Raw genomic sequence first — 13,911 nt, forward strand, 5'->3', positions numbered from 1 at the left:
CACGACACTCATTCAGCTCTACTGCAAAGGTTTATATTATACAGATATTGCCTGCTTAGAGGTGAAATATAACAATTGACATCACAGAGGGAATGATATTTTTCTCGAGGAACTAAATATTACATCTGTAAAATATGTAGCAAAGTGTAAGTAGACTTGGCTGGGTCGGTTAGCCTAAGTAATAAGACTGCCTAGTTCACCTTACCTTGCCTAAGTAATAAGACTGCCTAGTTCACCTTACCTTGCCTAAGTAATAAGACTGCCTAGTTCACCTTACCTTGCCTAAGTAATAAGACTGCCTAGTTCACCTTATAAGTAATAAGACTGCCTAGTTCACCTTACCTTGCCTAGGTAATAAGACTGCCTAGTTCACCTTACCTTGCCTAGGTAATAAGACTGCCTAGTTCACCTTAGCTTGGCGAAAACTGACCGTATAAAGTCAAATAATTACTAATGATTCCTTTGCCATAAAATATTTACTTAAACTAATTAAAATTTAATTTATTCTACTGCAAATATAAAATAATTAAATTATTATTAAACTACTTTTAAGTACCTGTCCCTCTCTTAGGAATATCTTTGTTTTTCCAAACAAAAAGCTTTTCAATTTATTTTCTTTGTCTGCTTCAGCTAAAACCAGATTCGTAATAACAGCACATTTACTTTTTGTATCCAAATCTTTTACATCTTCTGAGTTTGACCTTATTAATAATTCATACCTCTTAAGAAAATCACTGTACAACATTCTATAAGAAAATTGTCATTATCGTTCAGAATCAAGTATAACAAACAACACACTGGCAAGTATGTTAGTAGGTGTTCAACAGGTACAGTATGCACAGGGATATATATAGTATATATTATAAACAACACACTAGCAAGTATGTTAGTAGGTGTTCAACATGTACAGTATGCACAGGGATATATATAGTATATATTATAAACAACACACTGGCAAGTATGTTAGTAGGTGTTCAACATGTACAGTATGCACAGGGATATATATAGTATATATTATAAACAACACACTGGCAAGTATGTTAGTAGGTGTTCAACATGTACAGTATGCACAGGGATATATATAGTATATATTATAAACATCACACTGGCAAGTATGTTAGTAGGTGTTCAACATGTACAGTATACACAGGGATATATATAGTATATATTATAAACAACACACTGGCAAGTATGTTAGTAGGTGTTCAACATATACAGTATGCACAGGGATATATATAGTATATATTATAAACAACACACTGGCAAGTATGTTAGTAGGTGTTCAACATGTACAGTATGTACAGGGATATATATAGTATATATTATAAACATCACAGGCACAGAATAAATTCTATACCGCCCGGTGATATACTGAAATTCAATTAATTAATTTGAAACGATGAAGATGAGGAAATCTGTGAGAATGAGAAAAAGTCGCCTCCACCAAGATACAAACCCGGAACCTTCTGCTTGATGTCCTAACCATTAGACCACTGGGCTTTCATGGTATTGTTCAAACTCGATTGGATCGTCGTGGTAAGGCGGTATAGCACTAGTCCCTCAGTTGTACGCACACGCATCAGAGATCAAATTGATACGCCCTCATCTTTCAGTATATATATACATATATATATATATGTATTGTAAGTCCTATGAGCAAGCTGTTTAATTGGGATTGTAATAGTAAAAAATACAGTAAAATACAAATTACAACAAATAAGAAGGTTGTAACATGTTTAGTGCAACCTATAAAACAATACAACACAACCATTTTAGTTTTTGCTTAATTATTCAATATCGAAAACAAACAGGTGTAAGCTGACCTGGTAGGGAAGCCTGTTGCACTGATATCAATTGTTTCAAGTTAACTTAACTAAACAAGGGTATCCACCAGTCATAGATGGGTACATTGTTAGTATAAAAAGAACACAAAACAATAGCTGTAAGCTGACCTGGTAGGGAAGCCTGTTGCACTGATCTCAATTGTTTCAAGAACACCGCAAGCACGTAATTGATTTATAACATGAACATTATCAAAGCTGTCTGGTTGACACTCAAGACTTGGTTTGATACAGCGGATGTAGTGAGGTGTTGTTTCATGTAAAGTAGCCATAAGACTGTCCAATGAATTCTAAGATATAAGATACAATTGTTAGATTGTTACCCCGAAGATTACATGTAAAAACTGAATGGTATCAACCAAAATAAGTATAAGTAAATACAAAATGGATTGAGGAAATATGTCTGATAATCTAATAAAATATCTTGCATATATTTATTATTATAAGTTACATTTTCAACAGAAGTTAAAAAAAAATTGGGAAGAAATAATTTGAGTGATCCTGCAGATGTTTATTTGATTTATTTCAGCGTCATAAAAAACAATTTACAGATAAAATACAATTAATATAATATACAGGAAACAAAATATGAAACATCAACAATATACAAAAACAGGGATGCCGAGGATAAACCATAAAGGTCCTTGTTTCCATGTTTCTCCTTTTTTCAATAAAAAGCGAAAACAACAACAAAGCAAAAAAACCTATCTAAATTCTAAAGCAAGAGCTCAGTCTTGAAGCTATTTTTTCATACTAAATTCATCAAGAGTCTAAATTAAGTTTTGAATGAGTTTCAACTTTCAGGATTCTGTACCTTAAATTTTGATACCACTGTAGAAGTAGTCTTTTTGCCTTTTGTTTTACTTGGACTCTGAAAAAAATTCATAAAATTAACCTATTTTAGGTTAAACAGAACTACACTGTATTAACATAACTGATGCAAAGGCATTATAAATATCACACATTTATTCTTTGTTTAAAAGTTTCATGATGTAACATTGATGAAGACAGAACTTTAAAAGCAATGGTATAGTGTTAGTACAGTGTTACTACAGTGTTAGTACGGTGTTACTACAGTGTTAGTACGGTGTTACTACAGTGTTAGTATGTTGTTACTACATTGTTAGTATGGTGTTACTACATTGTTAGTATGGTGTTACTACATTGTTAGTATGGTGTTACTACATTGTTAGTATGGTGTTACTACATTGTTAGTATGGTGTTACTACATTGTTAGTATGGTGTTACTACAGTGTTAGTATGGTGTTACTACAGTGTTAGTATGGTGTTACTACATTGTTAGTACGGTGTTACTACATTGTTAGTACGGTGTTACTACATTGTTAGTATGGTGTTACTACATTGTTAGTATGGTGTTACTACAGTGTTAGTATGGTGTTACTACATTGTTAGTATGGTGTTACTACATTGTTAGTATGGTGTTACTACAGTGTTAGTATGGTGTTACTACATTGTTAGTATGGTGTTACTACATTGTTAGTATGGTGTTACTACATTGTTAGTATGGTGTTACTACAGTGTTAGTATGGTGTTACTACAGTGTTAGTATGGTGTTACTACATTGTTAGTATGGTGTTACTACATTGTTAGTATGGTGTTACTACAGTGTTAGTTTGATGTTACTATGGTGTTACTACATTGTTAGTATGGTGTTAGTATAGTGTTACTATGGTGTTTAAAAACAAATGATAAGATCAATCACCTGTAAACTGGTAACATTAGCATCAACTAATTGTTGCACAAACTTCTTGCTGCTAATTTTAAGCAAATCTACAAGTTCTGCTGGAATACCATCCTAAAACCATCAAATGATACACAATAGATTAACTAGTAAATGAACATTCACCTGTGTACACTGCACATCAAATCTAATGAGCAAATATAATGTAATAGCAATAAGGTTTCCATTCAAAGTAAATATTATAGGGATACTCGGAAAAAAAGCCATGGTAATAGGGCAGGAGGGCAAGTTGGTAAATTGATTGTTCGTTAACTTGATGAAATTGTAATATTGGAGAGCATATGTGGTTAAATAGGTTGAAACACTCTTGTCGTTTTCTAAATTGAATTGTGTTAGTGAACCAATTCTTATTTTGATATAAAAACAGAGAAATGTAATACTGTAAGCTGAGCACGTACTCCAGACTGAAAAAAGATGGCAGCCGTAAATGTGTTCAAACATTATTTAACATAACAAATAATAATCTAATATAATACATTCACATATTCTTGTCAAAGAACAGTGAAGATTTATAAATCGCAATGGAATGAATAAATTCTAGGTAATCTAGCATTTTTGTATTTGAGGATCATATAGAATGCGTTCACGGTTATACGCTTAACACGCTGCATTGTGTATTGTTCTCACACAGATAGGCTCAACACAGGCATATAGCAGTGCGTACTGCGTAGGGCATATCTGATTGGTCGATTGAAAGCCGCTATTTTGTTGGTTTCCTCTCCATAGAGAATCACCTTTTGAACTGCGATAACAGAGCATAATAATAGATAGAGCATTACCTATAGCTACAAACAGCCATTCATACATTTTACTGTGGTATTTATTTTCAGTTATAAGATTATGAGAAATGAGTTTAAACGAAGCAGATGCACTATTCCATAATTGTAATGCTTTGAGAAACTATTTATGAACTTCTAACCCCCTTTTTTTGTGAATATACTGTAAAACTGGCATTCAGTTGTAAGTATATTACCTTATTCTTTTCAATTAGACCATCCACTTGGTACGTAACTTTCTCTGCATAGTGATGCACAACAAAAGCTGGTGATGTCACTGATATATGTGCACGAGATAAGCTTGCACTGCTGATGGTGTCAAGAAGAAACTCACAAAATGAACTTGGATCTGAATGTCTGTTTAACTTGCATTGCTATAAACAAGATAAACTTGCAATTAGAAAGTAAATGACATAATAACATGATTGTGATCTTAGATGGACAGTCTAAGCACAACAACTTGTAGTTTGCAACTGGTTGTGGTGTTACTGTACTTTTGCACCTAACTCACTGGGCATAAGGTCCCTCACCATCACTGATGTGCAGCAGGTGAATATTGGGGTTAAGCTTGAGGTGCAAAAGTACATCAGCAGCAGGTTTTCTAGTGTAAACTAGGCTCAAAAGTCCATTATTTATCTTCTTACAAACTACAGTTTATTTATTGATTTGGGCAATCAAGACAAACTATGGTTTTCAAGACAAACTATGCCTGTCGGGTAAAAACCACTTTTTTTCAAAATGTAAAATTCAAAATAGGAAGGAGTTATTATTTTACGACATACTGTACTACGATTGAGAAAGGCGAATTCTTAATACAGCACTGGGACAACTCATCTTTTTGTTGTCATACATGCAGCATGGTTTCATGGTACAGCAGTTTATCTTTCAATAATAAGTACAAACTACAGAATACAGGTTGTCTTTTTCAACCATTATTTTTCGTCTTGCGAAAAACTATGACTTAGAAACTTATTGTTTGTATTTTAATCGAAAGACAAACTACGACACCCCAATATTCAACATCAAAACATGTTTTATTGTCAGTGGAATAGCAACACTTACTTGATTCATGAGAGCAAATATACTGATGTTGCCTTCAATAACATCAAGACATGTTTTATTGTCAGTAAAGTCTTCAAATTGCCATGGAATTCCCTCAGATTGACAGTCATCCTAGAATAATACAAACATGGCTGTTTAATCAGCAGTATAATTATGTTTATAAAGGTTCATCATTATCACTGTTAGAGAAAAAAAGTGAAAGATAATTCTCATAAACTTTAATTATTATTGTTATCTTAATTATCATTTTATATTGTATTATAATTATACTAGTATTTTGATATTATTAAGTTTTTACAAGATTTGTTTGATATCAACTAAAAGAAGTGCCATATTATTTTTCTCCATTTTTTTAAATGAATAAAAGAACTGTTGTTATTATCACTCTTATATGGTGCTAATAAAACACTGTTGCACCAACTGTATATTGGCATACTCTATATATAGAAAATAAGTTTGTTGGAATACCTGTTCTGCTTTGAGGAAGTTGTGCACAAAATGTTGCTGAAGTTTCTCATTTGCATAATTTATGCATAATTGCTCCAAACTGTTAAATGAAAAACTTTCAAATCCGTAGACATCCAGTAGACCAATGTAAGACTGCCAACTCCTGGCCATGGTACTGTCATTAATGAATCCAACGAGCCAATCAAAAACTCTGAAACATTAAAACATAATTTAGTCAGTCTTCAAAGCTAGTTTTTTTTGGTAAAACCAAAGTGGGGTTGAAAACGTGTGCATGTAAACATTTTCTCCTGTTACATACTAACTACATGACAAAGAAAGAAAGAGAGATTAGGCAGAATAAAAATTAAATTAAATTGACTAAGTATTAGAGTTTGCATGTATGTATGTTTATTTTATTTTTGTGAATGTTTAAAGGTGTATGTAGGATTTGTTGTGGACAATCCGCCTCGGTGAAGACAAGCATGCATATGGGGAAGCAAATAAAAGTTATTGGATTTGTACAACATCTTCTGTGGGTTTGTTTTGAATGTATAACAGGTCAGTAAATAAGCAAATACTGCACAACAAGAATCATTTTCAAAAGAGTAAGTAGGTTTCTTTCACTACAAACAAATATAGCTTTAATGTTTGTAAAATACCTGGCATAGAGTAACTTTGCAAGACAATCTCTCCTTGTATGACATTCATCTTTTATGCAAGGTTTCATAAAGACACTCTTTCTACGCTTGTGAGATGCAGTGATTTGTCGGAATGCAAGACATCTAGTTAAGGCATCAACATCAAGACCAAGTAACTGTGCAGCAGCATTAACAGAGGTGTCAACTCCTGATGAAGCAACATCAATAGTACAACAATATGATATATTGAATAATTAGTAAATTAGAAAATCGCTCTTTGGCTGAAATATTTTATCAACATTTTTTGAAGATGGAGAAGAATATTAATAAGATTATTTAAGATTTTAAAATGATATAATTATTAACGATATTTTTTTAGATATTTTTTAACCAACCTACCATAACATTAAGGTATTCCTTATGTCCGTTTTAGTTATTTCTCATATATTATATTATGGTAGAAATAAAAACAAATAAAAAAATACTTAAAAGATATATATACTGTTAATAGAATATTTTGAATTATAAGTAAACGCCAATTTATTATAAACATAATCTATTAAAACTTTAAGGTCGCAACTACTTTAAGCTAAACTATAAATACTGTATGCAATCTTAAAGGTCGCAACTACTTTAAGCTAAACTATAAATACTGTATGCAATCTTAAAGGTCGCAACTACTTTAAGCTAAACTATAAATACTGTATGCAATCTTAAAGGTCGCAACTACTTTAAGCTAAACTATAAATACTGTATGCAATCTTAAAGGTCGCAACTACTTTAAGCTAAACTATAAATACTGTATGCAATCTTAAAGGTTGCAACTACTTTAAGCTAAACTATAAATACTGTATGCAATCTTAAAGGTTGCAACTACTTTAAGCTAAACTATAAATACTGTATGCAATCTTAAAGCTTGCAACTACTTTAAGCTGAACTATAAATACTGTATGCAATCTTTTTATTGGTATAATACAGAAAATAATTAAACAGCATAACCTTTATATCATTTACCTTGTTTTTCAGAATCAATTTCACATGGTCCAGTGACATCATCACTAATAAACTCTACATTTCCAAGATGAAGTATACCACTTAAAACCTACAAATAAACACATTTTCAAATTCAATTCAATAATTCAAAAAATAGAATTTATAACATTACTATTAGATGTATGTACTGTATAAAAAACATCAAAGTCTATTATCACTAATTTATATACTACCATATGGTTTTCATTACCATAAATTTGTAAAAGTTGTTTTGAATCAATATACTATCATAATTGTAAAAACTAGGTAAAAGTTCACTGATGTTTACTGTCCACATGTGCTGGATTAGTTCAACCAAGGCATCTAAACACATTGCTTTGGTTCAGTTAGTTCACTGATGCTTACTGTCCACATGTGCTGGATTAGTTCAACCAAGGCATCTAAACACATTGCTTTGGTTCAGTTAGTTCACTGATGTTTACTGTCCACATGTGCTGGATTAGTTCAACCAAGGCATCTAAACACATTGCTTTGGTTCAGTTAGTTCACTGATGTTTACTGTTCACATGTGCTGGATTAGTTCAACCAAGGCATCTAAACACATTGCTTTGGTTCAGTTAGTTCACTGATGTTTACTGTCCACATGTGCTGGATTAGTTCACCCAAGGCATCTAAACACATTGCTTTGGTTCAGTTAGTTCACTGATGTTTACTGTTCACATGTGCTGGATTAGTTCAACCAATGCATCTAAACACATTGCTTTGGTTCAGTTAGTTCACTGATGTTTACTGTCCACATGTGCTGGATTAGTTCAACCAAGGCATCTAAACACATTGCTTTGGTTCAGTATAGTTCACTGATGTTTACTGTCCACATGTGCTGGATTAGTTCAACCAAGGCATCTAAACACATTGCTTTGGTTCAGTTAGTTCACTGATGCTTACTGTCCACATGTGCTGGATTAGTTCAACCAAGGCATCTAAACACATTGCTTTGGTTCAGTTAGTTCACTGATGTTTACTGTCCACATGTGCTGGATTAGTTCAACCAAGGCATCTAAACACATTGCTTTGGTTCAGTTAGTTCACTGATGTTTACTGTTCACATGTGCTGGATTAGTTCAACCAAGGCATCTAAACACATTGCTTTGGTTCAGTTAGTTCACTGATGTTTACTGTCCACATGTGCTGGATTAGTTCAACCAAGGCATCTAAACACATTGCTTTGGTTCAGTTAGTTCACTGATGTTTACTGTTCACATGTGCTGGATTAGTTCAACCAATGCATCTAAACACATTGCTTTGGTTCAGTTAGTTCACTGATGTTTACTGTCCACATGTGCTGGATTAGTTCAACCAAGGCATCTAAACACATTGCTTTGGTTCAGTATAGTTCACTGATGTTTACTGTCCACATGTGCTGGATTAGTTCAACCAAGGCATCTAAACACATTGCTTTGGTTCAGTTAGTTCACTGATGTTTACTGTCCACATGTGCTGGATTAGTTCAACCAAGGCATCTAAACACATTGCTTTGGTTCAGTTAGTTCACTGATGTTTACTGTTCACATGTGCTGGATTAGTTCAACCAAGGCATCTAAACACATTGCTTTGGTTCAGTTAGTTCACTGATGTTTACTGTTCACATGTGCTGGATTAGTTCAACCAAGGCATCTAAACACATTGCTTTGGTTCAGTTAGTTCACTGATGTTTACTGTTCACATGTGCTAGATTAGTTCAACCAAGGCATCTAAACACATTGCTTTGGTTCAGTTAGTTCACTGATGTTTACTGTCCACATGTGCTGGATTAGTTCAACCAAGGCATCTAAACACATTGCTTTGGTTCAGTTAGTTCACTGATGTTTACTGTCCACATGTGCTGGATTAGTTCAACCAAGGCATCTAAACACATTGCTTTGGTTCAGTTAGTTCAGTGATGTTTACTGTCCACATGTGCTGGATTAGTTCAACCAAGGCATCTAAACACATTGCTTTGGTTCAGAATAGTTCACTGATGTTTATAATTCTTGTTGCTGTGACCTCCTGCTAAGTCCAACATTAGACATCGCTTACTAACTAATTAAGTAAAAGTGTCTTACTTTAAATAATTCTTGTTGCTGTGACCTGCTAAGTCCAACATTACACATTGCTTGCTTTGTAACTATAAAATCTTGTTTATCCTTTTGATTACATGCATCTTCTGAACGGTTTAGTGGCACATAGTTTAAGTTGTCTGAACTCAATACATTTGGTAGTAACCAGTTCCTCCTTTCCCTTTCATTTGCGCCAAACAGCATCTATGATAATTTGAAAGAAGAAATGTTAATGATATTATTAAAAAGACTAATAATGAGAATAATATAAACTAATAAAATATTTCATGCTTTGATAACATTAGTAGAGTGAGTGCTTTCTTGCCCTATATTACAAAATATTACAAAGTGACAATTTTGTTTCAAGATGTTTAATATCAGTACCAGAAAGATCCTTTTCACATTTGCCTACATTGATCTCCAGACTTATTACATGTTTTCATATTTACTCACGAACCTTGTGAAATCACGGGACAAGTATTGTCATTGTATAGTTGATGGTGCTATCATTAGTACAATCTCAAGTTTGTGAGGAAAAAAAAGTCACGCTTCAATACTTTCAAATAGGTGTACGGTCAGTTAAATACCAGGACAAAGCACAAATGCGCAGAACAAACAAAAAAACAGGCCCCTGTGAATATCAGTAGAATTTTAACAACCTGATTACAACCAAAGGTAGGCTATTAGCCTACACACTTTAGAAACATGGCAACAGAAATATATTGCAGGGTTTTCTCTAACCTGCAGAAAATATGCAAATGTGTCACAGTTCCAACAGTTAAGTTAAACAGTTGGTTATCCGGTTTAAAGGTACACAAAAATGAAACATAACTAATACTAACTTGGTAAAAAATGTGAAAATTCCTGGCACCATCACATTGATAAACAACTCTAGTTTTCTCAAGAAGATATGTCTGAATAGAAGCAACAACAACATGATTTCCACTGAAAACAAAATTGTAAAGTTAAAATAAGAATTGCTCTTGTGTGTAATTTCATTCTTGCCTGCTATGACACACAAAATGGCATATGTAGAAACTCAAAATGCATGGCCTGTATACAGTATGTTGGTTGAACATTGACAAATAAAAATAATGTATGAAACTTACCGACTGAATTGTAGCTGAATGTACTTTCCAAAGCGGCTACTATTGTGATTCCTGGTTGTGCTAGCATTGCCTAAGAAAATGAAATAATAGTTGTCTAACAGAGATGGAGTTGTAGGGAGGTGTAGGGTACTGGGTGGCAAAAGATTAATATTACTGTATATATATATACTGGAGTAGGCCATCAAATATTGCCATCAATTGCAATTAATTCTACTAGTCTTAATGATACCAAATCTGCCAAAAATTTAATTTGACCATAAAATCACACCAAATTCATATTTAGAACATACTGTAAGTTGCCCACTGCTCATCAACAGTTTTAGCCTATATATTAGGAGTTTAAAGGATTTTGGCACCATGACTGAAGGTTAAAGATATGCTAGAATTACAAAATGTAAAATCAGTACACAAACTGCTTTAAATTAGCATTTTAAATTTCATTTTACATAAAGCGTTAATCAATTTTAGGTTAGGTGTAGCTTTATTTATTTATTTATTTTTAAATCAGTATGATACTTATTGACTTTTATATTTCAGTTTTTTCAGGGAAGAGTTAAATTACAATTTAATTTAACTCTTCCCTGGTTTTCTTGTAATTGTAATGGTACACTATCATTATGCTCATTTTTATTTGGTTCTCATCTCTTTATCGACTGTTCTTATTCTATTTTTTTCTTTATCTGTTGATGATAATGATGATGAATATAGAAAATTTGATATATTGATATGATTTAAAAATGCTGATTTTGTATATTTAACAAAAATAAAGGTCCAACTTCTAGCGATGTTTCTTAGGACCATAACAGTACATAGATGTTTTTACATTTGAGAATGACATGTGTATCTTACTGTACTTTATTAAAGATAAACATAATAATTACCAAATGCTTCAAGAATATGATTTGAGTCTAATATTCTACGTTCAATGCAATCTGCTGGTGATGGTGTAAAACCACTATGAACAAAAAAGACAACAAGTTATCACAAATAAGTAACAAAACAGAGACAAATCTATAATTATGATGAAATAAAAACTGTAATTTTACATACATGAGAGTGTTTAATGATATTAAATTAAATGTGTTTATTTTTATTACCCAGGGTTACATACTGCCACCATTGTCAGATATTTTAGTAAACATCTTGCATTCCATGTCTGTAATAAAACAATAATAAATAACAGAGAATAACAAACGTTTTTGTATTTTCACAAAAAATATTGACAAACTGCCTTTGTGAAAATGGGTTGCCAACATTCCCTCTTTGCACGTCTGGCAAGCATTTATGTGACATTCAATAAATGCTGATTTTGTAACAGTGTCCTTTGAAACAGTAAAAACAAATTATAGCACTCTCTATTACTTGTCCATGCTTTTAGCCTCTCTATTTTTATTCAAGTTTGGGCCTCTCTATTATTTCCAAATAAACAAGAAATGGTTTTAAAGGTAAAAAATTGACTCTGATTACATTGGTGAAAACAAACGTAAAACAGAAATTGTTGAATTACCTTTCCAGAACCACTTTCACCGCTGACAATTATTGACTGATTAATCTTGTCTAGTCTTCTAGTAAGATTACACAAAGCTGTTTCTGCAATTCCAAATACATGTGGTGGGTGTGCCTGAAAAAAAAAAAAATAAAGATGTATATTCCCCAAAAAACATGAAAATGAGGATTAATAAAATCAAGCCATTTTGCTGTTTTAAAAAAGTTATTCATTTTAAAGAAATAAAAACAAACAAATATAGTGTTTTTACTTTAAAAAAAGACAAAATTAATGGTTAAACTTAACCAAATGTTAAAAAATTACAGTTTTTCAGGTAAATAATGTTTTTTTTCCAATTTTTGGTCAAAGTGAATAACTACAGTATTATGTGACATAAAATAGCATATTCAGCAAAACAATTATCTTTTCAGAGGAGCTCTGCATATATCTCTAAGTTCTCACTTCTAAGTGCAACTGAGGACATATTAATATTTTTGCCCAATATTGAAGATAAAGTGAAGTCAAGATTTTAATAGTGATGTCACCAACATATCAATTTTCCTAAAAATCAATAGTATACTAGCAAATTATTGTTTACCTTTTGATCACTATGGTAACGATGAATCATATGAACATCAAAATGTCCAGTTTCTTTGAAAGGATTTAAAGTAACAAGGGTGTTGCCAGTCTGAGTGTGGTATCTACCAGCTAAGTAGCGCTCACGTAAACAGTTCAGCACTATGAACAGAAAACATTAGAAGTAACAAGTGTGTTGCCAGTCTGAGTGTGGTATCTACCAGCTAAGTACCGCTCATGTAAACAGTTCAGCACTATGAACAGAAAACATTTTGTTAAGTAACAAGTGTGTTGCCAGTCTGAGTGTGGTATCTACCAGCTAAGTACCGCTCATGTAAACAGTTCAGCACTATGAACAGAAAACATTTTGTTAAGTAACAAGTGTGTTTCCAGTCTGAGTGTGGTATCTACCAGCTAAGTACCGCTCATGTAAACAGTTCAGCACTATGAACAGAAAACATTTTGTTAAGTAACAAGTGTGTTGCCAGTCTGAGTGTGGTATCTACCAGCTAAGTACCGCTCACATAAACAGTTCAGCACTATGAACAGAAAACATTAGAAGTAACAAGTGTGTTGCCAGTCTAAGTGTGGTATCTACCAGCTAAGTACTGCTCAAGTGTGTTGCCAATATTTTGTCAAATTTTCTTCAAATTATTCGCTGTTCTACTCTAAAAATGTATTACTGAACTATAAATTTTATTTTAAAGTGAGTATTTAATTTGGAAAAATTTGAAGGAAAATGTTGGATTCATCCAAATTGTGGTCTTTGATCTCTAATTAGTTAGAGGGAGGCAACAGCTAATGGTAAAAAATAGGTGATCATCTGGCTTTAAATTAGATTGAGCTTTTAATTAAAGGGGTCTTTAATAGAAGGAAGACCTGTATAGTACTAACAACCATTGAAACATGTGTCTACTATTAATTCACTTACCAGCAGGTTCTGAGAGAGGATTAAGTAAAACAAGATCATCTGTATTGATCCAATCTGTTTGAGTACACAGCACTGGATAGCCAGCATGACCACGTATCACAACCTCCTAGACAATGAAGTTACAAGCAATATTTAAAATACATTATATAGAATACTTAGTAGCAAGGTTGGGTTGTTGACATAGATGGTATGCT

At 32.7% G+C, this 13,911-nt stretch overlaps 1 protein-coding gene across 1 annotated transcript in view; it reads right to left on the bottom strand.

Annotated features, from left to right (window-relative positions):
- LOC140044201 (unconventional myosin-XIX-like) overlaps positions 1–13,911 on the bottom strand; it is a 16,772-nt gene extending 2,861 nt beyond the window's left edge. Inside the window, exons 1-18 of the mRNA XM_072088679.1 lie at positions 13,718–13,911; positions 12,809–12,948; positions 12,232–12,345; positions 11,822–11,880; positions 11,606–11,679; positions 10,725–10,794; positions 10,458–10,560; positions 9,622–9,819; positions 7,541–7,628; positions 6,548–6,734; positions 5,910–6,099; positions 5,442–5,552; positions 4,577–4,753; positions 3,546–3,657; positions 2,805–2,854; positions 2,656–2,712; positions 1,953–2,131; positions 557–746 (exon numbers count right to left, since the gene is read on the bottom strand). Coding sequence (XP_071944780.1) covers positions 557–746; positions 1,953–2,131; positions 2,656–2,712; positions 2,805–2,854; positions 3,546–3,657; positions 4,577–4,753; positions 5,442–5,552; positions 5,910–6,099; positions 6,548–6,734; positions 7,541–7,628; positions 9,622–9,819; positions 10,458–10,560; positions 10,725–10,794; positions 11,606–11,679; positions 11,822–11,880; positions 12,232–12,345; positions 12,809–12,838 — 1,989 coding nt within the window. The 5' untranslated portion in view covers positions 12,839–12,948; positions 13,718–13,911. The remainder of the gene's footprint in view (positions 1–556; positions 747–1,952; positions 2,132–2,655; positions 2,713–2,804; positions 2,855–3,545; positions 3,658–4,576; positions 4,754–5,441; positions 5,553–5,909; positions 6,100–6,547; positions 6,735–7,540; positions 7,629–9,621; positions 9,820–10,457; positions 10,561–10,724; positions 10,795–11,605; positions 11,680–11,821; positions 11,881–12,231; positions 12,346–12,808; positions 12,949–13,717) is intronic.

The sequence above is a fragment of the Antedon mediterranea genome, chromosome 3, assembly GCF_964355755.1.
Source record: "Antedon mediterranea chromosome 3, ecAntMedi1.1, whole genome shotgun sequence".
NCBI classification, from domain to species: Eukaryota; Metazoa; Echinodermata; class Crinoidea; order Comatulida; family Antedonidae; genus Antedon; species Antedon mediterranea.